The sequence below is a fragment of the Camellia sinensis genome, unplaced genomic scaffold, assembly GCF_055761805.1.
Source record: "Camellia sinensis isolate YWXY unplaced genomic scaffold, ASM5576180v1 Unanchor1, whole genome shotgun sequence".
Lineage (NCBI taxonomy): Eukaryota > Viridiplantae > Streptophyta > Magnoliopsida > Ericales > Theaceae > Camellia > Camellia sinensis.
Genome location: NW_028128987.1, coordinates 11,964,129 through 11,991,736, shown reverse-complemented (window position 1 = coordinate 11,991,736; position 27,608 = coordinate 11,964,129). Strand labels below are relative to the sequence as shown.

The 27,608-nt window shown below is 35.4% G+C and overlaps 2 protein-coding genes across 12 annotated transcripts; one reads left to right on the top strand and one right to left on the bottom strand.

The window, feature by feature from the left end:
• Positions 1-191: 191 nt before the first annotated feature.
• Positions 192-15,657, top strand: LOC114313232 (CBL-interacting serine/threonine-protein kinase 3). 8 transcript variants are annotated; one of them, XM_082911028.1, is made up of 15 exons: positions 192-436; positions 1,863-2,094; positions 2,370-2,432; positions 4,799-4,870; positions 5,081-5,188; positions 5,307-5,387; positions 10,844-10,897; positions 11,002-11,127; positions 11,211-11,300; positions 11,762-11,884; positions 11,996-12,106; positions 14,001-14,114; positions 14,278-14,334; positions 14,422-14,496; positions 15,176-15,657. In XM_082911028.1, the coding sequence occupies exons 2-15, from the start codon at positions 1,924-1,926 to the stop codon at positions 15,248-15,250; spliced, it is 1,320 nt and encodes a 439-aa protein (XP_082767154.1). In that variant the 5' UTR covers positions 192-436; positions 1,863-1,923; the 3' UTR covers positions 15,251-15,657. The 8 variants fall into 8 exon arrangements, with proteins under 8 accessions (XP_082767154.1, XP_082767160.1, XP_082767155.1 ...); XM_082911029.1 differs by having other exon boundaries at positions 193-505; XM_082911030.1 differs by having other exon boundaries at positions 302-643.
• A 2,423-nt stretch (positions 15,658-18,080) lies between these two features.
• Positions 18,081-20,845, bottom strand: LOC114279234 (putative E3 ubiquitin-protein ligase RHC1A). Of its 4 annotated transcripts, none has more exons than XM_082911038.1 (3): positions 20,661-20,845; positions 20,390-20,432; positions 18,081-19,365 (listed from the first exon to the last, which is right to left on the bottom strand). In XM_082911038.1, the coding sequence occupies exon 3, from the start codon at positions 19,241-19,243 to the stop codon at positions 18,251-18,253; it is 993 nt and encodes a 330-aa protein (XP_082767164.1). In that variant the 5' UTR covers positions 19,244-19,365; positions 20,390-20,432; positions 20,661-20,845; the 3' UTR covers positions 18,081-18,250. The 4 variants fall into 4 exon arrangements, with proteins under 4 accessions (XP_082767164.1, XP_082767162.1, XP_082767163.1 ...); XM_082911036.1 differs by having other exon boundaries at positions 18,081-19,305; XM_082911037.1 differs by lacking the exon at positions 20,390-20,432 and having other exon boundaries at positions 18,081-19,305; positions 20,661-20,820.
• Between the last annotated feature and the right edge of the window lie 6,763 nt (positions 20,846-27,608).

Below are 27,608 nucleotides of genomic sequence, written 5' to 3'. Positions count from 1 at the left end.
CCCACTCTCCCGTAGATTCAAGACAACGTCCCTTACATGTCTTTCCAAACGAGGAAACTATAACTTAAGAACTTATCTAACCTCCCAAGACAAATTTCACTTAAATCAAAATTCACATAATGAAAAACATTAAATCTACACCAAATATTAATTAGACAACTTAAAATTTATTCTCTTAACTAACTGTGCTTCATTTTTACTGTTGTCATGTTACCAAGCCGACCACATGAGGCCAATAGCCAGCCAGACATAAATTCCCAACGAATGAAAAGAAGATGCATTGCCTTTCTTTCCTTTCCCTGCTTTTGCAGTTGCAGCCTTTTTTAGACCGTACAAGTCCCTCTCTCTCTAGCGCTCTCTCTCTCTCTCTAACACACCCACACGCACATCTGTCAATTACACTTTGACTCAATCGGACTAGGAGGCTGCTCTTTTGGTATGATCGCCACTAGCCCCTTCTAAGATCTTTCCTCTTATCTTCTCCGGCACACTGTTTTGTTTTCAAGTATATCCCTTTGTTTCTTTTTCTCATCTTTCTCTATATATATCACCATCTTGTTCATATATGTATCTATGTGTTTGTTGTTTTTGTCATAATTATTAGCAGGGCTGTGGTGAATTTGAAGAATTGTGGGTATAATATGTATGATATGATTACATGTATTATTAGTCTTTTTGGAAATATGTGTTGGGTTAATGATTTCATTTCACTCTCAATTTCATTCTTGCACAAGTTTTTTTAGGTATTTTCCTTTGTTGGAGGCTTAAGATCTTTCAATTTGTAGTTGAATTGGGTCACTTTGGCCCAGAGATTGTCACTGCATATTCCTCTCCTGTCTGTATGCTTGTGTGGTGTTTTAATTGATCTGTTCCATTTTTGAGCTGTATATGGTGTAGGAAATTGGATCACTTTACTATGATGAATACAGAATACATACACAGATATACAAATAACTATCTTCTTCTTCTTTTTTTAAAATTTTTTTTATTGTGCTTCTTCATTAATTTTGTGGAAATTCCAAAACTATGGATTTACAACTCTCTCTCTCTCTCTCTCTCTCTCTCTGGGTTGGAAGTTGGAACCCTTTTATTGGTTAAGTAATTCTTTTTTTAATTCTTGGAAGTTACCAGGGTATGTTTTCTCTTATCCATGATTTGGGTACTGGTATTGGTTGGTTGATTGAACATAGGCTTTTTTTATTTATTTATAATTTGGCTAATTATGTAAGTTGTTTTTATTATCCAGCTCTGCCGTAAGTTGGCTAATTATACGTTAGATTTTTTAATAATATTTTTGTCTCAATGATTGAGTTATTATTGTGGCAGTGGGAAAATCTTTTTACTCAGCATGCTGTCTTTGGAATATTATTGTGCTTAATATCTTTTGGTGTTTGGCAGCTGAAAATGGAATCCCCATCCATTATCATTGTTAATTTCTTTGCTCCTACTTCCGTTGTTTGAATTGTGGAAATAATTCGTTTTTAGTTGATAAGAAAATTTAGTTTAGGGGCATTTTAATACAGAAATACTAGTCTGATGCAAGCAATGACCCAAAACTTCTTGTTCAATATGCATTAATGTACGCATACATGTATTCTAAAATTTATTGCTCAACTTAAAAAAATTCAATGGCTTGACTTTTGTTTTTAATTATTTTTACTTTTGACTTGTATATGATTGGATTGCAAAATTTTATGAGACTTTAGGTTTCCTTTCTGTGGACATGCTTACTAATTTGTGAAACGCTAGCTATTTTTGTACACCGCAATGGTTGTTGTCTTTTCTTGATTTAAATGATATTTGCTTAAGATTATGTGGCTATTACGTGGGTCTCTAATGCATGTTTTTGGTATGCATTTCAGGCAGATTTTCAGAAGTCTAAAAAACTGTAATCATAAGAGGATTTCCCCCCATAAATCAAGTATGAATCCATCTAAAATCAAGCGTCTAGTGGGTAAATATGAGGTGGGACGGACAATAGGTGAGGGAACATTTGCAAAAGTGAAGTTTGCAAGGAATTCTGAGACTGGGGAACCAGTAGCTCTCAAGATCCTCGACAAGGAGAAAGTTCTTAAACACAAAATGGCTGAACAGGTGGTTTTTTCTCCCTTTTTAAATCTTGATGTTTCTCTTTCCATTCATCTTGAGATCATTTAGTTATTTAAAATTAGGCGTTATGTAGCTTCACTTGTTCCATAATTATTTTCACATGTTCCTTTGAAAAGGGTATAGGTGATGTGTCCCATTTCATGGCTTAAGACATTCTCATTTTCTTAATATTTTGGTGTGCTTCTGTTATGGTCTTTATTTTACATTTTGTTGAAAGAAGGTATAACCTGATTATATCTGGTTTCTTACATGTAATGCAGATAAAGCGAGAAGTAGCCACAATGAAGTTGATAAAACATCCAAATGTTGTTCGCTTATATGAGGTCTCTCTCTCTCTCTCTCTCTCTCTCTCAGTGTGTGTGTGCGTACGTGTGTGTGGTGGAGGTTTTTATTTTGACTGCTATCTTTGTACTAATTACACAGCATAATTGCTATAAAGCGGAGTCCTATATCGCCCAAGTACTAAAATAATATTAAGCATATAAGCGTGAGGACACCATCACCTCTTGAACTAGCTTTTGTGGTTGAGTTCTACCAAGACCGTGTAACATGGTATTAGAGCCGAAGTACTTAGGGATGGGTAGGATGCGTGTCCCTAGCCTACATGCTGCAGGTGCTGCCGAATGAGCACACTGGGCATGAGGGAGGGTGTGAAGCGCAGTCCCACATCGCCTAAGAGTGAGGGAACTCTCACCTCTTGAGCTAGTTTTTGGGGTTGAGTTCTACCCAAGACTCTGTAACAATTACAATATTGTTGCTTTCTAAATATAACTTCAATTGTTGACGCAACTTGACAGTTTTCCCCGAAATCTTCTTCATTCTGTTATATTGTGTCTTTCTTACGAGCATTCTGTTTATCTAAAGTCTTAGGTCTCTTTGTACTTTATACGATTCTCTTTCTTTCCTGTATGTGTCCAACTTCAATTCACAGTTCACACATTCTCTTCTGTGCTGAAAATTATTACTAGCAATAGTTGAAATCAGTTTAATGTCCAACAGAGCATTGTTTCCTATTGTAATTCAGATTAATTACAATATCCTGGAAATATGCATGCAGCTTTGTATTGAATTCTAATGAATGTTTTAACTGTTAACCAAAATTTGGAGAGGAAAATCTCTCAGTTTATTATTGAATAATCAAATATATAATACAAGAAATAGTGCTGCTATCTGTCCCCACTCTTTTTCTTTGGACCCCCCATTTCTTTGGACTCTTAGTTGCCAAAATTGCTCCCTGACAAGGTTTTAAAAAACGATCGCAAACATTACATAACGGTTGTTGTGGTTACCGCCACCTGTTATGGTCGCTATAATAGTGTGACAGAAATTCACAACTGTAACGGCCACTGCCATTATGTAAAGGCCGTAATGGCCATTACATTGCCGCTACAGCACCGTTACAGCCATTATGACCGTTACACTTCTATTTTTTAATTTTTTTTATTTATAAATTTTGTATATAATGCTATTTTCTCTTTTTATTTTCTAGTTATATAAATCTTAAGTAAAAACCTTATCAATACATGTTTTGAATGTTCAATCTTTAAGTTCTACAAGATTTCATTACTTTTTCACCTAATTATATTTGAATATTTTTTTTGTTACAGATTATATTATATTTGAATATTAACTTACATCACCGCCTATTTTTCTTGAACCTTGCCATATTCGCAATTTTACTCCTTTCTTTGCACCCTCACTGCCCCCCCCCCCTCCCTGCCACTTTCCCACTTTTGGCTACTCCTTTCTCCACCTTAGCCACCACCCACCACCACCGCCTCCACCGCCTCCTTTGATGGTGTGGCTGCCATGCCCAGCCCACCCACCAATCCTCATCCCTTTCCCAGCACTCCCCGCCCTCCAACTCCTCTTGAGCACCACTGCGATCCTCCCCCCTTCTCTCTCTTGTGCTCAACCCATTCTCTCTCTATGTCAGCTGGGGGTTGCGGGAGTAGGAATGGCGGAGTTGTGGGGGTGGCATTGCTGCAAGGGTGGTGAGGCTGGGGAATGGCTGAGGGAGGGATGGGGGTAGCTGGGAAGGGATGGGCTGGGGAGGGGTGGTTGTGGGCGGAAGGAGGGTGTCTACTAGGCCTGATCGCAAGGGAAGGGTGCCAGCTAGACTTGGTGGGGGTGCGGGGTGGGAGGATAAGGATGGGGACAAAATTGTTATTTGATGTTAAGGTAAAATTGTAATAAAAATGTGCGGAAGTGCACCATTAGGGCAAGCCTTTAGTGAAGGAATATTCTTATTGTACCATTTAGGCAAAGATACAATTGTGTAGTGGTGGGGTAAAATATTTACTTATTCTTGATTAGACTCTAATACTAATTTACTAAACTATATAATTTTAAATTAAATTACTGTGTTACAACTCATCTAGTTTGCTTGTGAAATAAGCTCTTCTTAGAATATATGTAATTTATATAATCTGTATTGAATTACTGTCTTATAGCTCATCTACTTTGCATGTGAAATAAGCTCTTCTTAGAATATATGTAATTTATATAATAGGTAAATAACTACCGTAGTTGCATATTTGAAGGATAACTCTTGATTGGAAAGCAAACTAGCGTTGTTTCAACTATCACTTTAAACAACACTTGATGAGTTCTCATTTCTTATCATAAAATAATTTGTGAAAAACCTGTTGAAATTTTCTGTCTCACTTCAAATTTTATTTCTCTTCAGGTAATGGGGAGCAAGACCAAGATATTTATTGTTTTGGAGTTTGTAACTGGGGGAGAACTCTTTGACAAAATTGTAAGTCAGTTTACTGTTTGCATTTGAATGCATATTATTGTTTTTTCCTCTCTATTTTTAATGGGTTTGGAGCCATTTTATGCAAGGTATAAATGTGATTTTTCTTTTTTACCTTTCGGCTTAATATTACATGTTATTGCTGCACTATATGATTTGTAACTTTAATTGCTTAATTATCTGTAACGTTGTGTGAGAATATCATTTATGAAGGTAAACCATGGACGAATGAGAGAAGATGAAGCACGGAGGTATTTCCAACAGCTTATCAATGCTGTTGATTATTGCCATAGTAGGGGTGTCTTCCACAGAGATTTGAAGGTACTTGTGTCACTTTTGCACATGTTGACAATTCCAAATGTATATAGTTTGAATTGATCATCCTTCTATACAAGGTATTATTCATTCCCTGTCCCCCCAATTTTGGTTCTTGGTGCAGCCAGAAAATTTGCTGTTGGATACATATGGAAACCTGAAAGTTTCTGATTTTGGATTAAGTGCTCTGTCCCAGCAAGTCCGGGTAATTTTTGACATTTTGAATTCTCTAATTGTGCAAAGCTTTCTTCATGTTTCTTCATCAATTTATTTACTTATTATTTATATATTTTTAATTTGCTTTGGCGGCAATAATAATTTTTATGCAACGTATATAACATAGTACAATTACTGAAAGTTCCCACTATATATCTTCTGTTGGGGGGGCGGGGGGTTTTAACAAACATTTTTACAAAATCAAGGATTTATGCAAATGTGAAAGTAGATCTAAATTTAGAGTAGAATGAAATGAAATAATCACATGATGTATAGCTGTTTGTCTCAATCCAAGCTTATGTCCACTTCCTTAGTCTTCTCCTTGAGTTTCTCCATTATTTGAAATAGTAATACAACTAACAAGCTTCTGGGTGCTTACAAGACCTTCTATTCCCCCCCCCCCCCCCAAAAAAAAAAAAAAAAAAAAAAAAAAAAAAACCCCTGCTTTTGGGTATACAAGAACCATAAAATATTTCCCCCAAATACTCAAGTTTCCCAACCTAAGGTATTCAAACCCTTTGACAAATGATTGAAACAATAAATGAGAGTAAAAACCTGAGTAGTGAGTCCCCAAGAGTAGATTTACAACCATGAAGAACAATAGATCAAAAGGACAAGTGAAATACGTAAGATCTTAACTTGAATCTTTGATAGCTTGAAGGATTGAAGATTGTTTTTGTCTTCTTGTGAGTATTGACCTCCTTTATGGTTCCTTAATGAATTATAAACATTTAAGGTAGTTTTATTTAGGTGCATTAAATGCAAAAATAATCGTTTGAAGTTCAAAGTTCCTGCTCAAATTTGCAAGTTTGGGGGTTGACAACACCTGATAAGGGATCTACACCTTCCTGGTTTGAAAAGAAATTCCTGACAGCTTCAGATCATGTAGTCGACACCTTTTCTGTGGCAGGTCGACATCTTGTATTGCTGGGTGAATCTGGGAAATGTAGTATACGCCTTGATACAAGGCTCGACGCCTTGGGCTGGAAAAAATCTCACTTCTAGATCTAGTTGACACCTTAGTAGGGGGTTGACACTTTGCTTATCTGTGAGAAAGTCCACTATGCACTGATTTTTGGGGGTCAACACCTTCATAGAAGAGCTTGACACCTTAAGTTCAAAAAATTCATAACATAGTGCCGACAATACGGGGTTGACACCTTCAAAGCAAACATTTAGAATTCCAAAACTTTTCAAACACAAAGTTAGTTCCACAAAGAAATCAATTGATATAAGAACAATGTGAATCAACTCAAGAATTTGGAATAGTATTAAATGGATTAAATATATTCTTAAAATCACATTGTTATTATCAAAATCAATATATAATGTATTTATAAAACCTTGGGGCTAACAAGTTGGAATACAATGGACTGCGAATATGATTTTGCTAGATGGGTTCAAACAACTAAGAACTTACTTAGAGAGTATCCAACAACAGTTTCCATTGAATGGATAACAAATTCAGATCCTAAAAACAATAATGCTTGCTGATAAGCATGAGTAATTAAATGTAGCCAATGTTATCACAATTCCGATGGTTCTTTAAGCTCACGAAAGCATAAGTAGTTTTTGAGAATCTTTTGGTACTTGTCTATTAACCATTGAAATGAACTAATACTTCCCTCAATCTAGTTGACAATCCAATGATTTGTTTCACATAAGATCACCAATGGAGGCTATGCAAGGAATCATGGCTTGTGCCTTCATAATTCCTTGCTCAAATCGTCTACTATTCATCTGTTCCTTTTTTAAAAAAAAAAAAAACAAAAAATCTTCTAGTGTGTTTCGTATGCAAGAAACACGCACATTCTCACCCATGCCAGAGCCAATAAGTACAAACCCACATATTTATCCAAAAAAATTAAAATTAAAATAAGTACAAACCCACATACTCATCACCTAAGTGGGCATTCATGAATTCTCTTGGATATCTTCTTGGCATAAAGTGTTTTCCCACTGCAGAGGCATGTAGAGCACTTTGTTTCTTTTGTTCCATTTCAGGTCTGATTACTTAAGTTTAAATAAGTGAATTTCTAGTAAAAAAATACTGTATTATTGATTGATATTGATTGATCTATTATATATTCTGTCTATTACAAATAGTTCCTTATATAGATGTAGGTGTAGTGGATGGTGTGTAGTGGATGGTGATAGTGGTGTAGTGGGTTTTAGTGGAGTAGGTGAGGTGGTAGTGGTGTAGTGGGTTAGGTTTAGTGGAGTGGTTTAGTGGAGTAGGTGAGGTGGTAGTGGTGGTAGGTGATGGTAAATTCTAACAGCCCCCCGCAAACTCAAGGAGGATAGAAACGAACCAACTTGAGTTTGGAGAGAGTAACAAAACAAGAAAATACATAAAAAGGATAGGAGACACTGTATGGTCGTGTCAGACTGTTGTAGAAGACAGTTTATGGGGTCATGTCGGACCGTTGTAGAAGACAGTTTACGGGGTCATGTCGGACCGTTGGAGAAGACAGTTTATGGGGTCATGTCGGACCGTTGTAGCAGACAATGTTGTGACAGTTGTTGTGACAGTTTACGGAGTCTTGCTGGACCCTTGTAGAAACTAACCGGAATCAATGTCGGGACAGTTTACAGAGTCTTGTCGGACCCATAAAGGAGCTAACCGGAATCAATGTCGGGACAGTTTACAGAGTCTTGTCGGACCCATAAAGGAGCTAACCGGAATCAATGTCGGGACAGTTTACAGAGTCTTGTCGGACCCTTGTAGAAACTAACCGGAATCTATGTCGGGACAGTTTACAGAGTCTTGTCGGACCCTTGTAGAAACTAACCGGAATCTATGTCGGGACAGTTTACAGAGTCTTGTCGGACCCTTGTAGAAACTAACCGGAATCAGTGTCGGGACAGTTTACAGAGTCTTGTCGGACCCTTGTAGAAACTAACCGGAATCTATGTCGGGACAGTTTACAGAGTCTTGTCGGACCCTTGTAAAAGTTGCACCCTCAAAAGGTGTGTCCATTTTTGTCAAAAAGGCGTGCCATCAAAAGGCGTGCCCAATTCATCAAAAGACGAGCCATCAAAAGGCGCGCCAGACACGCGGCGATGCACGTGATCGACAGTACGCGTGTCGGCCGCTTCGTCAGTGTCGATATAAACCAATGCGGAGGCTGTGGAAACCAGTCTGAAACTCTCTGAACATTGTCATTCGGAAACACTCGGTAAAGACTTTGTATCCAACCCTTCTCTGAAACATCTGAACAATGGCCTCTTCTTCCCGTTCAGCTACCCAGAATACGGCATCTTCATCCCGTGGTCTACTCACTCTCTTTCCCGACCTCAATGAGTCAACAAGAGAGATAACTGGTGCGGTGGCACTGGAACCTCAACCAAACACCTCTGTGTTTGCTCCGTTGAACTTTCCGATGCGGTCGGTGGAGCAAAAAATGGCGGTGCAAACTGATATTGAGGCCAATCAGTATACTCTGAAGTCATGTGTGGAAACCATGACGGCGGTCACAAACTTGTCGCACCGGCTGCAGAGCAGGACAAATGAGGTGCAGCAGTTAAACGCCCAACTGGCTCTGCTCCAACGCATGTATAAGGATGCGCGAGCAGAGATAAGTGTGCTAAAGGCGGAAAACAAGGAGCTGAAACGGAAGGCCACCGTGATGTTCCGATTTGGAGGTCCACCATATGCTGCAGTGGAGGAGCAGGGGTTAGTGATCGTGCCCAGTGGAGTGGGAAACACGGAGGCAGCACCGTCAAGGACCGCCCAGGACGGAGGCAAAAAGAAGAGACCGGCGGCAGAGTAGGTCGGTGGGTGGCCGTCTGCAGAAAAGAAAACAAAGCTGTGGTTGTGGATTTTTTTTTTTGTTGTTGTTGTTGTTGTTGTTTTTTTTTTTTTTTTTTTTTTTTTTTTTTTTTTTTTTTTTGTGTGTAAAATGTGGATCGGGGTTGATCCCGATATGAATAAAATGAGTGTATTGTGCAAATTTGTAAATTGGTTGCAATTGTTTTTTTTTTTTTTTTTTTTTTTTTTTTTTTTTTAATAAAGTGAAAAAAAAAATAAAAAAAAAAATAAAAGAAAGAAATAATAATAAGATATTTAAAATAATAATAATAATATTAATAATAATAATAATAATAATATGTTTAAAAAGTGGGGCGGTGGAAAATGATGATTTTGGGTGTGAATAAAATATTTGATGTGTCTATGGAGGTGGAGTACCCACGTGAAATATCTTGAGGCATGTGGGGGTGATTATTAGAGAGAGAGAGTGACAGTGTGTGCTATGTCCCCCCTGTGTTGTTTGCTCTTTTCTTCTTTATTCTCCTCAAGAGAATCTAGGTACTTGAAAATCTTTGAGTCTTCCTCGCTCAACAGCAGAACAACATCAATCTGTTCCAAAAACATCACTGTATCCATGCCAACATCATCAATCTTAAACCACTGTGTGTGTCTTGGCCTCAAAAAACCCAATTCACTTGCTGCCACAGAAGAGGAGGGTCTCTTGTCTTGGACCAATCTTCCACTTCGCAAGAAATAATGACTGCTGGTATTGTTCATCCGAACCTTCCACTTGGACCGGCACCATGGAGCCATGCACGAGCATCTGAAAAGAGGCATAATTTCCACATCTGGATTTGAAGATGGTTGACGAATTTCAGATGATTTCAGCATTCTAAAGAGTCGGTTCATCTTCTTCAGGAAGCCAATTTGGATGCACTGAGTTTCATTTCAAGGGTTTCATCTTCTTCATCAAGTGATTTCAAGGGTTTCGACTTGATTCAATCAAGGGTTTTGGTTTATTTCAGACATAGATCGAAGATACAATAGCGTTTCGATTTCAAGGGCTAGGGTTTAGAGAGAGATAGAATAGAGGGTTAGAGAAGATGAAGCCGAAATCCTATGTTCTATCGAATAAAGCTTTGTGATCTGTGATCCTCATCAATTGATCTTCACCGAAGATGAAGAAACATGAGCGTGATTCTGGGATTGTGTGAGACAGAGATGGAGAGAGAAGGTATGTATAGAAAAACTCCAACGGGCAGCGAAGGCAAGGTTGCCGGCCGGCTGCCCGCCGGGGGAAAAACAATATATAGGTCTAAATCTTATAGCTCTGATACCAAGTAAAAAAATACTGTATTATTGATTGATATTGATTGATCTATTATATATTCTGTCTATTACAAATAGTTCCTTATATAGATGTAGGTGTAGTGGATGGTGTGTAGTGGATGGTGATAGTGGTGTAGTGGGTTTTAGTGGAGTAGGTGAGGTGGTAGTGGTGTAGTGGGTTAGGTTTAGTGGAGTGGTTTAGTGGAGTAGGTGAGGTGGTAGTGGTGGTAGGTGATGGTAAATTCTAACATTTCTAATGGTCTTTTCCTTTTCATCTACAAAATACATGTCTGTATTCTTAACTTACTTTTGACATCTTCTAGAGTATTTGGGAAGTAGTTCTTATTTTGAGATTGATTTGGCAGGATGATGGTCTACTTCATACTACATGTGGAACGCCAAACTATGTCGCTCCCGAGGTATGGATGGTTGTTCAATTATGCGTACTTGTTTTCCTCGGGTATAATCCATTTTCTTCCTTTTTGTTCTTGTGTCTGTGGTGATGTGTTGTCTTTCTGTTCAGGTCCTCAATGATCGTGGCTATGACGGGGCAACTGCAGACTTGTGGTCTTGTGGAGTCATACTCTTTGTATTGCTTGCAGGTTACTTGCCTTTTGATGATTCTAATCTTATCAACCTGTATAAAAAAGTGAGCATTGTACTGATTTCATGGCACTGTTCAACCATTTTTCTCCATTATGCGTTTGTTAGTTTCTTTGGGTCTGTTTGCAGATTTCAGCGGCTGAATTTACTTGCCCCCATTGGCTGTCTTTTGGTGCCATGAAATTGATAACTCGAATCTTGGATCCCAACCCTATGACTGTAAGTTTCTTAAGTTCACATTTTTTTGATGAATTTGTGGCTTTATTTCTGACTTGAGCATTTTTTAACTTGCATACACTCTGGTAACTGAATTCAGTAGTAAAACCTAGTTCTAGTGCCATTGGAGGTGCAAGATTGAAATCGAAGCTTAGATGTTTGTTTAATTTGGTTCACTTTTTCTTTCCTTTGTAAATTTCTGTAACTAGCTATGTTCATGATTGACGTTAATTTGTTGTAGAAAATTTCATATTTTGTTTCGTAAGCATGGTCTTCCCTCTTGTTGCTTAGGTGTTATGTACAAGCTTTGGCTAGATTATACTTGTGCCAGTTACTTGGTCCTTCAGCATATTTATTATTAATAGTTTATAACTGAAGTGAAATGTAGTTTCTGGCTTATCTTTTACGTAGTATTATTTTTTTTTTTTGGTTTTACCTGTCCAATTTAACGCATCCTGTGGCAGCGCATCACTATTCCTGAAATTTTGGAAGATGAATGGTTTAAACGAGATTATAAGCCACCTGTGTTTGAGGAAAAAGAAGATACAAATTTGGATGATGTCGAAGCTGTTTTTAGGGATTCAGAGGTAAGTTCTCCAAACTTAAAGAAGAATTTGTATTTATTTGAAAGAAAATGCTGTAATGTAACTTCACAAAAGTGTTGTTTCACAAAGTGTATGCTTTAAAATCTACAACAGGAACATCATGTGATGGAGAAGAAGGAAGAACAGCCAGTAGCCATGAATGCATTTGAGTTGATTTCTATGTCAAAGGGACTCAACCTTGGGAATTTGTTTGATGTAGAGCAGGTTTGCTTCTTTTTTATTATTGTTGCACCTTTTAACCTTTGAACAGCTGAATATCTATTAAGCAGTAGACTATCCAATTTGATTTCTTGATTAGAAACAATGCTAGGTGGCATATTATATCCCGTTTCCAGGAAACCAGAATAATGTAATCTATCTATTTCCTATATGTTTTCTTTTATTTTTACCCATCATACAAATCTTTGAAAATTTTAAAGCAATTGAGTCGCACTTAATTAACCAATCCAAGCCGAATAATGCTTTGTATCCCAATTAGGTTGCATCAGCTACATAAATCTCTTTTCGTCATTTAGCTCTATCAAGGGCTATATCTTCAGTTAGATTAAATAAATTCATATTTGTTTTTACTATCACATTCCTAGTCTGTTTAGGTCTTCCCCTCCCTTTAACATTTTCCATTTATGGGGATCGTATCACTTTTTCTTATCATTGCATCTTTAACTCTTCTTGATAGTCCCTCTATCGATTTTTTTAGTCCTTTTTCCCATTTTAGGATGTCCCAAAATGTTAGTCCTATTTGAAAAAGTAAAAAATATTTAGTTTTCCAAAACTACCCTTTTTAAATGACTAGAAATATATTAAAAATGAAAAGAGAAGGGCATTATTGGAATATGTACTCTAAAATTTGAATTCAAATGCAATGATTACATGTCCACTAAAAAAGTTAGAATTTTCTAAAGGGATTATCAAAATGGGATGGGGGGAGTACAAACCATGTAAGTATGTTTGCTCTCAACTTATATTCAGTTGGTGCTGGTCCTACCATTTTGTAAAAATATTCATTTCTAAATAATATGTTGTAGTCTTATCACACATTCATATAAGTATTCTTATTTTAGTTACACTCACTTTATGAATGTATCATTTCTTAGTTGCTTAAACGTTCTGTCCCATAGAGCATCACTAGCTTTATAGTTCTATAATATTTTCCTTTCTATTTTTTTGATTTTTGTCAATCACATAATGTGCTAGAAGTACTCGTCCGCGTAAGAATTAAAACTGACCCTATATGTAATTCTATAGTGATTGGAAATTCATTAGTTTCTCCTGTAGATGACCTACTTGTAGTCACAATCTCATTATACACGTTCTTTATTATACCAATATTCCCTTTAATGACATCATTTTTTTCCAACACCCATCATATTTATACTTCTAGGCACCCTATCGTAAGTTTTTTCTAAATCTATAAAAACTATATAAAGATCCCTCCGCTTCTTTCTATACTATTAATCTACCACGCATAAATTGAAATCGATTATCTAAGAGTGTTGCTATAACTGTTAAGCGATGCTCTATCACTCACAGTTTTATTGCGTAACTTAATGTCTCTATATTATTGCAATTTTGAATTTCTCTTTTATTTTGATATATAAGTACTAAAATACTTTCTTTTTTTTACCAGTTAGACATTTCCCAAGTCATTAAAAATTTGATATCTTATTAAATACTTTCTTTTAGTATATAATTCACACTTGACTACACGGTTTAATTTTCAAGTTTGGCTCAATCCTCATCATTGACTTGAAATTATAGAAGCTTTTGGCATAAAGAGGATAAACTTACGCATACTAACATTATAGGAACTTCGGTGAGAAGTTTTATGTTCAATTTATCTGATCTTGTAGTCATGAGGCAGTTAAAAGCCATCATATAGATGTGGAGTGTTTGTCTTTTTGATTCATTGTTTGTTGCAACTTGGCAAAAGAAAGCAATTACTTATCAGAGTGGGTCCATTGATTGAAATCAGATACCTTAATAAAAATAACTGGTAGATGATATGAATTATCTTCATTTGTAGTTTGAAATTTTACTTGCCAGTTACAGAATCAATTCTTATCATCTTGCATATCGGGTGTTAATGCTACTGTTACAGGGATTTAAGAGGGAAACAAGGTTCACATCAAAATGTCCTGCTAATGAGATAATCAGCAAGATCGAAGAAGCTGCAAAACCTCTTGGTTTTGATGTTCACAAGAAAAACTACAAGGTGTCAAGTCAAAGTTGAACTGGCATTTAAGTATTTTTAAGAAAAATGTGTGGACCCCTCTTCCGCTAATAACAAGGAGAGAATCAATGAAAGGAAAAAGGAAAGAAATAACATGCTTCTTATAGAGGAAAGAAATAACATGCTTCTTATTTTTTCCTTCCAGATGAGGCTTCAAAATGTGAAAGCTGGGAGAAAAGGAAACCTTAATGTTGCTACTGAGGTATGTTAAAGAAATCAAAGCTTAATCAATCAAGTCGGTGGTTTGATCATAAGTTTCATTTTTATTGATCTCTTATGGCTCAATCAGGTGTTTCAAGTGGCACCATCTCTTCATATGGTTGAGGTGCGAAAAGCAAAAGGTGACACTTTGGAATTCCACAAGGTACCTTCTTCCACTAAGGTTTTTTTTTTAATATTACAATTTATTTGCTTCTCCATGTTTATGAGGACCAACAATGGGCAATGTCCTTTATATATCGTGTACCTTGTGTTGTTTAAAAGACGGGCAATTGTTATGTGGCTTTCCTATTGCCCTAAGTTTAATTGTTCAAAATGAATTGGGTTGGATATCCATGGAAAATATTATTTTAATGTAGTCCCCCTGGTAGTTCAATTTTGATTATTTTTTAAAATGTGATTTAGGGTTTAGGCTGAATCTAGTTGACAGGGCCAGTCACGTTGGTGCTCATAATTTAAGTTAATACCGTGTGAAAAGATTTAATGAGATTCAAAATTTTGATATAATGAGATTAAAATAGGGTGATAATGCTGGCATTGAATTTTATGCTTCCATAGCTGAGAAAAAAGTCTAAGAAGCGGTGGAAGCGAAAAAAGAGCTCTGGCGATAGGCACTATTATCTTTCAAATTGAGCTAGAGCTCGTTAAAATCTTAATAAACAAGCCCAAACATATTAAAGCTCAGCTCGGCTCGTTTGCAGCTCTAAAATATTAGTTAATATATTTCAATAATAATATATGTTGTGTGGACTCTATTGTAAAACTTGATTGTAATTTTTCATTTTATCGTTTGTTAATGTTTTTCTGGTGTTTTCATATTGCAGTTCTATAAGAATCTTTCAACATGCCTCGAGGACGTGGTTTGGAAAACTGAGGAGGACATGCAGGAAATGAAGTAAAGCATTGCTCATCTTGAAGTGGGGATGATGATGTCAACTTTTTCCCAGAGTACCTTGTTTATTCTTTTGTTTTTCCTTCACTTTCTAGGAAACATTTTTCTACGTTCCCTATTGAGTTAGAGACGGTCATGGCTTTCCACCAATTGTTTGTGTGTTGTTTGTTAGAAAAATGTAGATAGTTCCCTCTCCTCCCACTGATGTGCAGTTGGTATGATTTGTACCCTCCAACAGTCTCTGATCTCAACTCAATCAGTTATAGGATCAACAAAGGATTCCTAGCTGTTTCTTTTTCTTTCTTGTTCCATATCTGTTGTCTTTCCATGGGAACCATGTCTCATTATAAAAAAAAGTTGTATTAAGTTACCTTCCGATTGTTTCTCAATGGAGTTCTTCTAAATTCAAGTGTATTTTATTTTATTATTTTTTGTTGTTGTTGTTGTTGTTGTGGGTGTGTGGCAAGATTTAAACCTTTAATCTCCTAGTGAGGTGTGAGGGTTTTGCTTTTCCCTTTGTTCCGTTGGAAGATTTTTTCATATGAGGAAGACGATCTTTTCACGAGGTAGATTCTGGGTATTGTTTTGGTTTGAATAGAATGATGTTTGTTTGTCATTGTCGATATTTTGAGCTCATACTTTGGTGTTTGGGTGTTCTTGGGGCGTACATCTTGCTTGTAAGAGATTGTGGTGCGATTCCACCACTTAAAAAATGCATGTTTCTATGTCGTGTCGTTTCAGGAAGAGAATTACTATTCGTATCTTGGTGGTTTTTAATTTTTTTGATGTCTTCTATTGATCAAAAGCATCCAGCAAAGCTACACTGGTGTAGAATTCAATTTTAAGGGCTAAGAGGCTTTGGAGATGTACTTGCCTTTTTGATGTCTTCTATTGATCAAAAGCATCCAGCAAAGCTACACTGGTGTAGAATTCAATTTTAAGGGCTAAGAGGCTTTGGAGATGTACTTGCCCATAAGAGATGTGACTGTCATTTCACTGTTTAAAAAAGGTGCTTCTTTTATGTCACATTTATATGCACAAAATTTGTCATGCCATTTTGCCAAGATAAATAACAACTAGTGCCTTAACTTTGGCCCTCATAGGGTCTGTTTTTTTGGGCTTTATACTTCTCACTCGTAAAAGATGGTGATGGGATTCCCTTGCTTACACAATGTGCTCTGTTTTTTTTCTTTTCCTTTTTATTCACACCGTTTTAGGAAGATAGAATAAGAGTTAGCGCCTTAGCTTTGTTGCTTGACAGGATCCTTGGGTATACTTCTTGATGAGGGCACAATTTCACGCCTCTTACAAAATGCATGTTTTCTGTCACTTTTTGTACAAAATTCAGCTTACTATTTCTAGGAGATAGGATAACATCTAGCCTCTTAGTATTGGTGTTATGGGGGTTCTCAGGGGTGTACTTGCTTGTAAGAGAGGGGACCCCAATTTTGCCACTTAAAAAATGCACATCTTTTGCGCGCCGAATTTCTCGTGCCATTTCAGGGGAAGAGAATGATGACTGTCGCCTTAACTTTGGCAATCAGAGGGGTTCTTAGGTATGTGTTTCTTGGCAGTAAAAGATGGCGGTGCGATTCCACTGCCTAAATAATGCGCATTTTTTGTCGCTTCATTTCAGGAAGATAAAGAATTAAGACCTTAGCTTTGTTGTTTGACGAGGTTTTTAGGGGTGTCCTTAAAAATAAGAATCATGCCTTAGCTTGGGCCTTCTCTAATTTTTGCGTAAATAAACTCCCTTGTTCTACACTTTCCTCCAGAACAACATAAGCTGAATTAAAGGTCCAATATAGTTCTGCATAAGCGGAATAAAAGGCCGAATCCCAGTCGCGATTAATAATCCCGCATATGTGATTTGATTTTCAATCTTGATTTTGTGGATATGGTTGACAACTCTTGTGCACAATTTTTTAGCTCTTGGAAGATTTTCTCAGAATTGTTCCATTATAAAATCAAGGAGCTTGAAGGTCCAAAAGATTGAAAAGAAGATTCAGAGATTTATTGAAGATTTTCTTGTACAATTTCATTGTTTGTCTTTCAAAGTCGTGAGAGTATCATGAGATTTTGTGAGCCAACTCAAGAGTGTACCTAGCTTCTCTACATTCTGTATGTTGTTGAAATATGTTCATCTTAATCAATTGATAGAACAAAATTTTAATGGGCCTATTCACCTCCGAAATAGCTTCCCTCCATACCACTATTCTCCATACCCTATTATACTCTATTTTGTGGGCCCTATTTCGAGACTACAACAATAATCCAAACTATTCATCTCATAAGCCTAATAATTAAATGAATTTTACAAAATATCACTTTTATCAGACATCACTAGACATATGAATAAATTACATTTTATTTTTTAAAATAGATAACAACTATTAAGTTTAAACTTAAATCTTTCATTTTATAAAACAAAATATAACTTGTTAATCTATTCATTAATATCCAATTAAATTAATTTTTTACATAAACAGTTTTCACTATGAGATTTATGAGATAAACAGTTTATATCATCATTGTGGTCCCAAAGAAAGGCCCACAAAAGGACGAGAGAATATAAAAAATAGTTGTATGAAGATGAGTCATTCCCACTCCGTTTAGGCCATCATTTACACAATTTCAGATGTCTAGCAAGCACATTCAACTTTTACGATGAAACAACATCAAAAACCTTGAAACAGGATATCAACAACCAACATGAAATCATTTCCCAACCACAAATCCACAGGAAAAAGAAAAAAAAAAAATTAGAATCAAACAAAATGAAAACCAAAGCAGCAAATAAACAAAGTAGCCTTAACTGGAAACAACAAACAAACTGATTATCAAAAGCAACTAACCACTTTTGTATAACTGCACGGCAAATTATATTTCTACATGCACTCCACTGACATATTTCCCAAAGTATATCTGGAAATTGAGTTGATTAGAAAGGCACACAACAAAGAAAGCAAAACAAAGCAAATCAAAGGCAGCAATAGAGACAAACTTATCAGTAATTGTAAGGCCATTGAGGGTAATTCATCCCATTGTTCTCTTCGTAAGTGGTTGTTGAGCCACTTCCTCCACCACTTTCACCATGGTGAGAACCATTCTGGTTGGATGAGCGAAAAGGCCACAGATACGATAATGGACTCCTCCTTCCCTGATTTGACCCACCATTCTCCCTACTGCTGCTGTCACCGCCAGTGCTCATGGTGGTGCTTCCATCACCACCACTCGATATTGGATTACTACTATGAGCAAAACCAGAACCTAGTGGTGGCAACTCAAGTCGACAGACAGGGCAAGAGTTGTGCTGAACCAACCAAGGAACAATACAATCCGAATGATAGATATGGTTACATGGCATTTCCCTTGCTTCACATCCCAGCTCAAATTTATCTTTACAGACTGGGCAGTGCGAATCAGTGTTAAGATGCCTCTGCATGATCCTAATGGTGGGCATAGCCTCAATTGATGAATGAGGTGCTGGAGGTGGACCCTGCCTATCATTCATAGTAAGCTGTTCAATCAATTCTTCCAATTCTTGTCCTGTGAAAAGATCACCAAAACCAGCTCGCCTCCGCCCAGTTCTTGGACCACCATTAAAAAAGAAATCAAACCCATTATCAGTCACCCTGACAGGGACTTGTCCATGAAATACCAACCACGGGCTGGAACCAAAAGGTGTGCTGTTTTCAGGAACTACACCGGATCTTGCTCTAACGTCGAAGTTTGGGTTTCTTCCTGCCATTCTCTGCCTCATAACAGCTGCAAAAGCATCCATAATTCCAAATCTTGGGTCAACGAATGGCTCCATATATCCAAAGTCAGAATCATCTTCTGAATGCAATCCAAAGAAATCATGTTGTCCTGTGTCCACCACCTCATTCAGTTCTTGCACAAAGCCCCCATTGCAATATGGGCAAACCAAGTTATGACCTCGAAGCCGAACTGGATGCCTGCATTGATGACACCAATGTGTGTTTCCACCATTTGACATTTTGTATCTACCAGGTCTCTCAATACAAACCTTAAATATCAAGACCAAAGAACTGATTCATTCTGCATCCAACGGCTCAGAGTTCAAAGACCACAATTTACAAACATTATACCTTAAAAAAACTTCAGAAGGATTAGAATGGCCCAATATAAACCTAAGCTAATGCTACTCATCAAGATAATAGCTCATGTTTAAGTCATCAAAGATTTCTGCAACAACAAATTATCACTAAAAAACAGAACATGGAAGCCCATTCCCAAACATGTTTTGGCCTCCATGCTGCTAAAAACTCAAAGGCACATCAACGGCCTATTGAAGATAATTAAGACATTGATGCTTAACCATCAAAAAATTAAATACCCAACAGAAGAAAGCTTGGCACAAGCACTAGCCTTTCAGAAATGAAGCTTACATGTCAAAAACAATTACTCGCAATACAATACTTTAATTCAATAATGTTATCAGATATAAAATAATAGTCAATTGGCTTAAGTCCCAGTTTGTGTGCAAAAAAATAAAACATTCAAAAAAACTGGTCAGGTTTGTGTGCAAATAATAAAGAAGAAAAATAATACTTGACCAGATTTGTTATGCGACTATGGGAACCAATAGTGAAACAAAAGTGAAAACATGAAACAGAAAAAGCAAACCACTAGCAAATACCATTTAAATATAAAACTTTAAACACTAAAAAATTAACCAGTGAAGTGCTGAGGTATATATAATTACAAAGCTATTAATTGTTTCAACATAGTGATTAGCAACAGATGCATAAATTATTGGACACTGACCCTCTTCTGTGAAGCTTTTTTTATACCTGAAAATTGATAATAAAAAAAGCTACCAAATTATTCAATTTTTTCAGCTTATTTAAGTTATTTTTCTCTCAAAAACTATAAGCCAAAAAAATTACAACAAACACTATGCCATAAATTTCCTTATGCTTTAGTTGGGGGATTTGGGGAGATATATTTTATTCATATTTCACTTACCTTTTCTATTTTATTTTTCAAATCTCTTCTCAAATCGCCCAATCAAATACAGCGTAAATAAATAAATAAATTATAAGCAGGCACCAAACAGAACAGGGGCATAATCAACAGCTAAACTGAGGCATAAGCTACTGATAAAGAAGAATATACATACACAGATCCCAATCCTAATCATGTGCTTCCAAGTAGATGAATTTCTGCAAAACGATTTTATACATTAACAATTTAACAAGTGAAAAAAATAGCAGAGAATTGTCGAAGATAAACATACAAAAAGGGGATTAAGAATTATGTGAAATAACTGGCCAAAAATCAGATAAAATCCATGATGATGAAAATAAATGGGCAAAAATGAGCTAGTAGATGTAATTGATTGAATTGAAGAATTGAGGGTGAGTGAGTAGCAGAGAGCATCAACAGCTTACCAAACAGTGTTCATGGCGGTGGACTTGTGGAAGAGAGAGAGAGCGACGCAGTCGTAGATTGGGATAATTCCAGTGGGTGAAGGATTGGGAAATGCGGTTCTAGAATTTACGGTGCAAGTTAGACAGCTCGGACTAATTATCACACTATAGTGTACTACGCACCAGGTTTCCTGGGCCATTTCCCTAAATAAGTTAAATTATCAATTCAATTTTTAAATTAAGCCTAGTTTTGAAAGAATTTTTAAAATAGGCTAAAACGTGGTTTACAATCACGCTTTCAACGTTTGTGTACCTGTCCCGCGTGAAAATTGGGAAGTCTTAAAAGCGTGGCTACGAAACGCGCTTTTAATTAATAAAGCGCGGTTACAAAAGGCGTTTTTAATTAAATTTTTTTTTTCTAAAATCGCTGTTCTGAACCACGCTTTTAACTTAAATTTTTTTTCTTCTGAAAGTGCGGTTGTGGACCACGCTTTTAACCAAAATTTTTTTTTTCTGAAATCGTTGTTATGAACCACGCTTTTAATTTAAATTTTTTTTATTCTGAAAACGTGGTAATGAACCACGCTTTTTGGCAAAAAAAAATTTTCTTGTGAAAACGTGTTTGTGAACCACGCTTTTTACATAAATACGCAAATTATTTAGTTTCAGTTTAATTGAACTCTGAAGATGAATTTTTTTTTTTTTTTTTTTTTTTTTTTTTTTTTTTTTTTTTGTTGTCATTGTTTTGATGATAATGTATTTCAAAATAATTTTTTGGGTTAAAATTGTTTTACTAAAACCGTTCTCATGTTAATTTTTTTTTCTTTTCTTTTGTCTTTATTTTGGGTTAGAAGGTGTAATTCAGAATTTTTTTTTGGCCTTACTAAAGTAAATTCATTTTGTTTTTTCTTGTGTTTGTTTTGGGTTAGAAGGTGATAATGTAATTCATAAATTTTTTGAGCTTTAGTAAAGCCATTTTGATGTAAATTTTTTTTAATTTTATTTTCTCTTTGTTTTGGGTTAGAAGGTGTTATTCAGTAATTTATTTGGGCTTTTAATAAAGCCTTTTTCATTTAAATATATATATTTTTCCTTTTGTCTTTGTTTTGGGTTAGAAGGTGATAATATAATTCAGAAATTTCTTTTCGCTTTACTAAAGCCGTTTTCATGTAAAGTTTTTTTATTTTTTATTTTTTCTCTTGTCTTTGTTTTGGGTTAAAAGGTGTTATTCAGAAATTTATTTTGGTTTTACTAAAGCCGTTTTTATTCAAATAATTTTTTTTTTTTCTGTTATCTTTGTTTTGGGTTAGAAGGTGATAATGTAATTCAGAAAACCTTGAGGAAAAAACACATAAGTCTCCCACAAAAATACATAGGTAGTACAGACATAAGTCTCCGACAACAATACATTCTGGACACCATGAACTGAACACACAATACATACATAAACATAACAGTTAGACAGACAAATATTAGCCAGACAATCTGACAAACTCATTACGGAAACACTTAGTCTAACATAGACATTACATATTAATGCATGACCTAATATTGCCGAAGTGTAGACATTAACACCTAATTCGCGCTTAAATCGGTAGGTGGCTCAAAGTCTGAATAATCCGAAAGCTCAGCGTCAGAGACAAGTTCAGGATCCTCCATGATACCCTTGATAGCCGCAACATTTGGTTCTATTCTGTTCTGTTCTTCTAGGCATCCTTCTTAACTATGTATAGCTGCATATTGCGGGCTAACCTATGGCGCATTTGAGAAATCTCACGTTGTAGTCTTTCACATAGTCGATCAACATTATCAGGATCTTCCTTTTCTATCTCAACAGAACGTGCTTTTGGCACCTTCAGTCGATTTTCCCCACATAATCTTTCCATTTGCACTCGCTCTATAAATAGTGCGGGCCACTTCAGAAGTCTAGCGTCTGCTAAACCATATCCTATTTGATTATCTGATGGATCCATACATGAATCTCCTTGAACTGGATAATACTTGGGCATAAAAAAATGTCGCTTTCCAAACCTATCACGATAACCACAAGCATAATCTAAAATAGGTATTCCCACTCCCTCCCATGAATCGTCTTTAGCATCACCACGTCCCATTCCCCCTCCTCGTCGTGAACTGTCACCCCTTTGCAAGTTCCTACCACCTCTGTGATTCCCACTCCCTCCCATGAACCACGTAGCCATGCCAATTTTTTTAAAACAAATGAATGATAATTTCGTAGGGCAAAATGAGTTGTAAGGTTGTGTCTTCACCTTTAGTCGTTTATATAGTTGGTTATGAACAGCTTTAGAAAGATGCCCTTGCATAACAATCCCACATATACAAACAAGGTATGAGTTGTCACTAGAATGAAAAAACAGAGAAAAGCAAATACTATGTACCAAGTCACGTGACTTGACAATCCATCTGCATATGCCGACAAAGTAAGGACATGCTCACTGTAAGGTAAATAAGTTAATTCACTGTTGGCATGTGACTTTCTGAATTAAGAATCACTGTAATAAAAAAAACGAGCAAAAAATCGATAAAACCAAAGCCTGTGCACCAAGTCACATGACTTGACAATCCATCTGCATATACCGACAAAATAAGGGCATGCTTACTGTAAGGTAAATCAGTGAATTCACTATTGCCATGTGACTTTATGAATTGAGAATCGCACATATATCAATAAGAGATGAGTTGTCACTGTAATAAAAAAATAAAGCAAAAAATTGAAAAAACCAAAGCCTGTGCACCAAGTCACATGACTTGACAATCCATCTGCATATACCGAGAAAATAAAGGCATGCTCACTGTAAGGTAAATCAGTGAATTCACTGTTGCCATGTGACTTTATGAATTGAGAATCCCATATATATCAAATTGGTGTTGAGTTATCACTGTAATAAAAAAATCGAGCAAAAAATTGAGAAAATCAAAGCCTATGCACCAAGCCACATGACTTGACAATCCATCTGCATATATTGAGAAAATAAGGACATGCTCACTGTAAGGTAAATCAGTGAATTCACTGTTGCCATGTGACTTTCTGAATTGAGAATCCCATATATATTAATAAGAAATGAGTTGTCACTATAATAAAAAAATCGAGCAAAAAATCGAGAAAACCAAAGCGTGTGCACCAAGTCACATGACTTGACAATCCATCTGCATATACGGACAAAATAATGGCATGCTCACTGTAAGGTAAATCAGTGAATTCATTGTTACCATGTGACTTTCTGAATTGAGACTGTAATAAAAAATGAAGCTTATGTAGGCAATGTTGTGTTTTACTTAGCTATGCATCATTCGTTGTTACGACCAAACGTTCGTGTATTTTATTGAAAAGTATGACTATTTGAATTATTTGTTGTCATTTGGGTACAAGTCAAGTTTCTTATATTTTTTGGCCTTGCGTTGATTGCTATTCTATACTAAGAGAATCTTCAATTTCTTGAAAAAGGCGCAGAAAACAATCTGTTTGTGTATAATTAATTGTAAATAGTGATTTTGACAAGCAAATCAAGTAAAACCAATTGGGTTTTAAATTCAGTTCCCCAACTGGACCAACCACTTGGCTTTGAGCTTGTTTGTCCAGCCCCTCAAGTTTAGTTATCTGTCAACCCTCCATTCCTTACCAGAGTCATCATTTTGACTGGACTTCCAGGAATTGGAAGGCAACTCTTTCTTCTTTTCTGATGGAGATTGAAATTCTTTACGTACAGAATCCCTATTTCACGAGCCCCAGTTAAGGGAAGCTTTTCACCGAGCTACCTGTTTTGTTTTATGTGTTGTTGAAGGCGCTAGTTCATTTGTATGAACTTTATTAGTCCCCCAACTGGACCAACCACTTGGCTTTGAGCTTGTTTGTCCAGCCCCCCAAATTTAGTTATCTGTCAACCCCCCATTCCTTACTAGAGTCATCATTTTGACTGGACTTCCAGGAATTGGAAGGCGACTCTTTCTTCTTTTCTGATGGAGATTGACATTCTTTACATACAGGATCACTATTTCACGAGCCCCAGTAAAGGGAAGCTTTTCACCGAGCTACCTGTTTTGTTTTATGTGTTGTTGAAGGCGATAGTTCGTTTGTACGAACTTTATTAGTCCTCTAACTGGACCAACCACTTGGCTTTGAGCTTGTTTGTCCAGCCCCCAAGTTTAGTTATCTGTCAACCCCCCATTCCTTACCAGAGTCATCATTTTGACTGGACTTCCAAGAATTGAAAGGTGACTCTTTCTTCTTTCCTAATGGAGATTGACATTCTTTACGTACAAGATCCCTATTTCACGAGCCCCAGTTAAGGGAAGCTTTTCACCGAACTACTTGTTCTGTTTTATGTGTTTTAAGTATTCACATAATTCAACATACATTAATCCATTCATTAATCCAGAACATTCATTAACTCATTGCAATTCAATAAAGAAAGTCATGAACTAATAAATGTGCAGTTATAATTGTAGTTATTTTATTTTATGTTATTCATTTCATGCAATCCTGAGTACCCGTGACTTTGTGTACCTGTGATGTAGTCACGGACGTGGTTGTCAGATAAAATCATAATTGTAGGCTAGAGGATGACAATGCAATCCCTTCATATTCGAGTAGTGAGTTGGCTAATAAAACAACATGCAGTGAGTTGTCACATCGCCACATGAAACTATTTTTTCATGCTTACTTTTTTAATACAGTAAGTAGTCACTTGGAATTGACGATTTCAGTACAAATTGGTGTTTTCAAAAAATTATAAATGAAATTAAATGCTTAAATTTTCTTTGTTTTAAAGTAATATTCTTCATAAACAACTATGAAACAGAGTGCAAGTAAATATACAACCGTCTAACTCACTTCGACCTGCAAAACTATCGTTGTTTTTTTCACCGAAATAATAAAATGGTCACATGATATGTAAACACGATTGGAACTTTGTAGCCTATATTTTATCTTATTTTCACTTGGATAATTCAAGTGGGTAAAAATTATCGAGATTGAGTCATTTTATAAATCAAATATTTTAATTTTTTCAAACATAATTTTTAAACAAATTTTTTTTTTATTTATATCAAATGTTTTGATAATAGCATTTTCCAGGACGACTTCAAAGGCCTCTTTTGGCGAAGAGGTAAAAAGTCATTTTTTGACTTCTAATTTTTTGTGGATCACCTCTAATGTTTATATCAAATTTTTTGTGGATCAAATTTTTTGACCTCTAATGTTTATATCAAATTTTTTGTAAAAAGTCATTTATTTATATCAAAATTTTTGACTTCTAATGTTTTGGTAATTTTTTGGCAAAGAGGTAAAAAGGCATTTTCAGTATTTTTTTTACACGTTTTTCCAAAAAAAAATTAAAAAAATACAAAAAATTAGCTTTTAACTTATTTCCTAAAACAACCCAAAAAATTGTTTGTACTAGTTATAGTGGCCTAATGATGAAGCTGAAGAGATAAGCGAAAGAATAACAAGATTTAACCATATCAAGAGGACTAAGAAGCAATCAGAAATTAAATTTTCAATTCAAAAAATATAGACAGGATTCACAATTCACAATTCAAAATTCAAAATCTAATTTGTAAAAAAATAGATAGGATTCACAGTTCACAATGCAATAAATATATATAGGATTCACAATTCAAAACCCAAATTCCTGAAACCATAACCCTAATTTCTGATTTCACAATTGAAAACCCTATAAAATATATTGTAATTCACAATCAGAAGAACGTCGTCGACGACCATCTTGGGTTTCACTTAGACTATTCGCGGCGAAGGATACGGCCACCCTCTCACAATTGAAAATTTTCTCCCCCTTTCCCTTAAATTTTCTCCTTATTTTCTTTTGGCTGAACTTGCTTTTCTTTTATGCCAAACATCCCCTTATACTTTCCATAATAGAGAAAGAAAAAATGATATAATGATCAGTTGGATTTATGGACTCGGGATAATTAGTACTAGACTAACCATGACAACTTTAAACATAGTTCCTTGTAATTCAATTTTGTATAACACTGATATATATTATATGATTCTATTTTTTATTTTTTATTTTTTTTAATATATCGTAAATATTGTTAGGCTATGCTTAATTTATTGAAATAAAAATAAAAGGGAATGGCATGATTATTCTTTAAATATGTTTTGATTAAAAAGAAAAATTTGTAGAAAGTGCAAGTGAAAGAAAAAAAAAAATAATAATTTGGAAATTTTGAAAGAAAGGGATAGAAAATTTTGAAATTTTAATTATAAATAATTTTTATATAGACAAAATTAGATTTTCTTGTGTTTTACCATGTTTTTTTTCCAAGAAATTATAAAGTTAGTTATGATAATAATATACAAGAAAATTATTATTATTATAGATAATTATTTGTTCCTAAAAAAAATCATATAACATTATTAAAAAAATTTAACTTATCATAAATTTCTTAAACTCTAATTTCTGAAACCATAACCCTCATTTCTGATTTCACAATTTAAAACCTTAACCCTAATTGAAAAATGATTTCACATTCATCAATTCAAAACCCTAATTCAAAACCAAAACCCTCATTTCTGATTTCACATTCAATAGAAAACCATAACCCTCATTTTCTCATTTCAAACATAATATTTAAATTTTTCTAAACAGATTCAACGTTCAACAGATTTCACATTCAACAAATGTCACATTGAACAGAAATCTGATTTCACATTCAATAGAAATCTGATTTCACATTCAACAGATTTCACAATTATAAACAGATTTCACATTTCTAAACAGATTTCACAAATTTTTAAACAGATTTCACAATTCAAAACCCTAATTTCTCAAACCGTAATCGTAATTTCTGATTTCACAATTATAAACCCTAACCCTAATTTATTATTTCTGATTTCACAACATTTTCACATTCATGAACCCCAACATTATACCCACATTCACATTTTCACAAACACAAAAAACGCATTAAAGTAGATCAACAGAG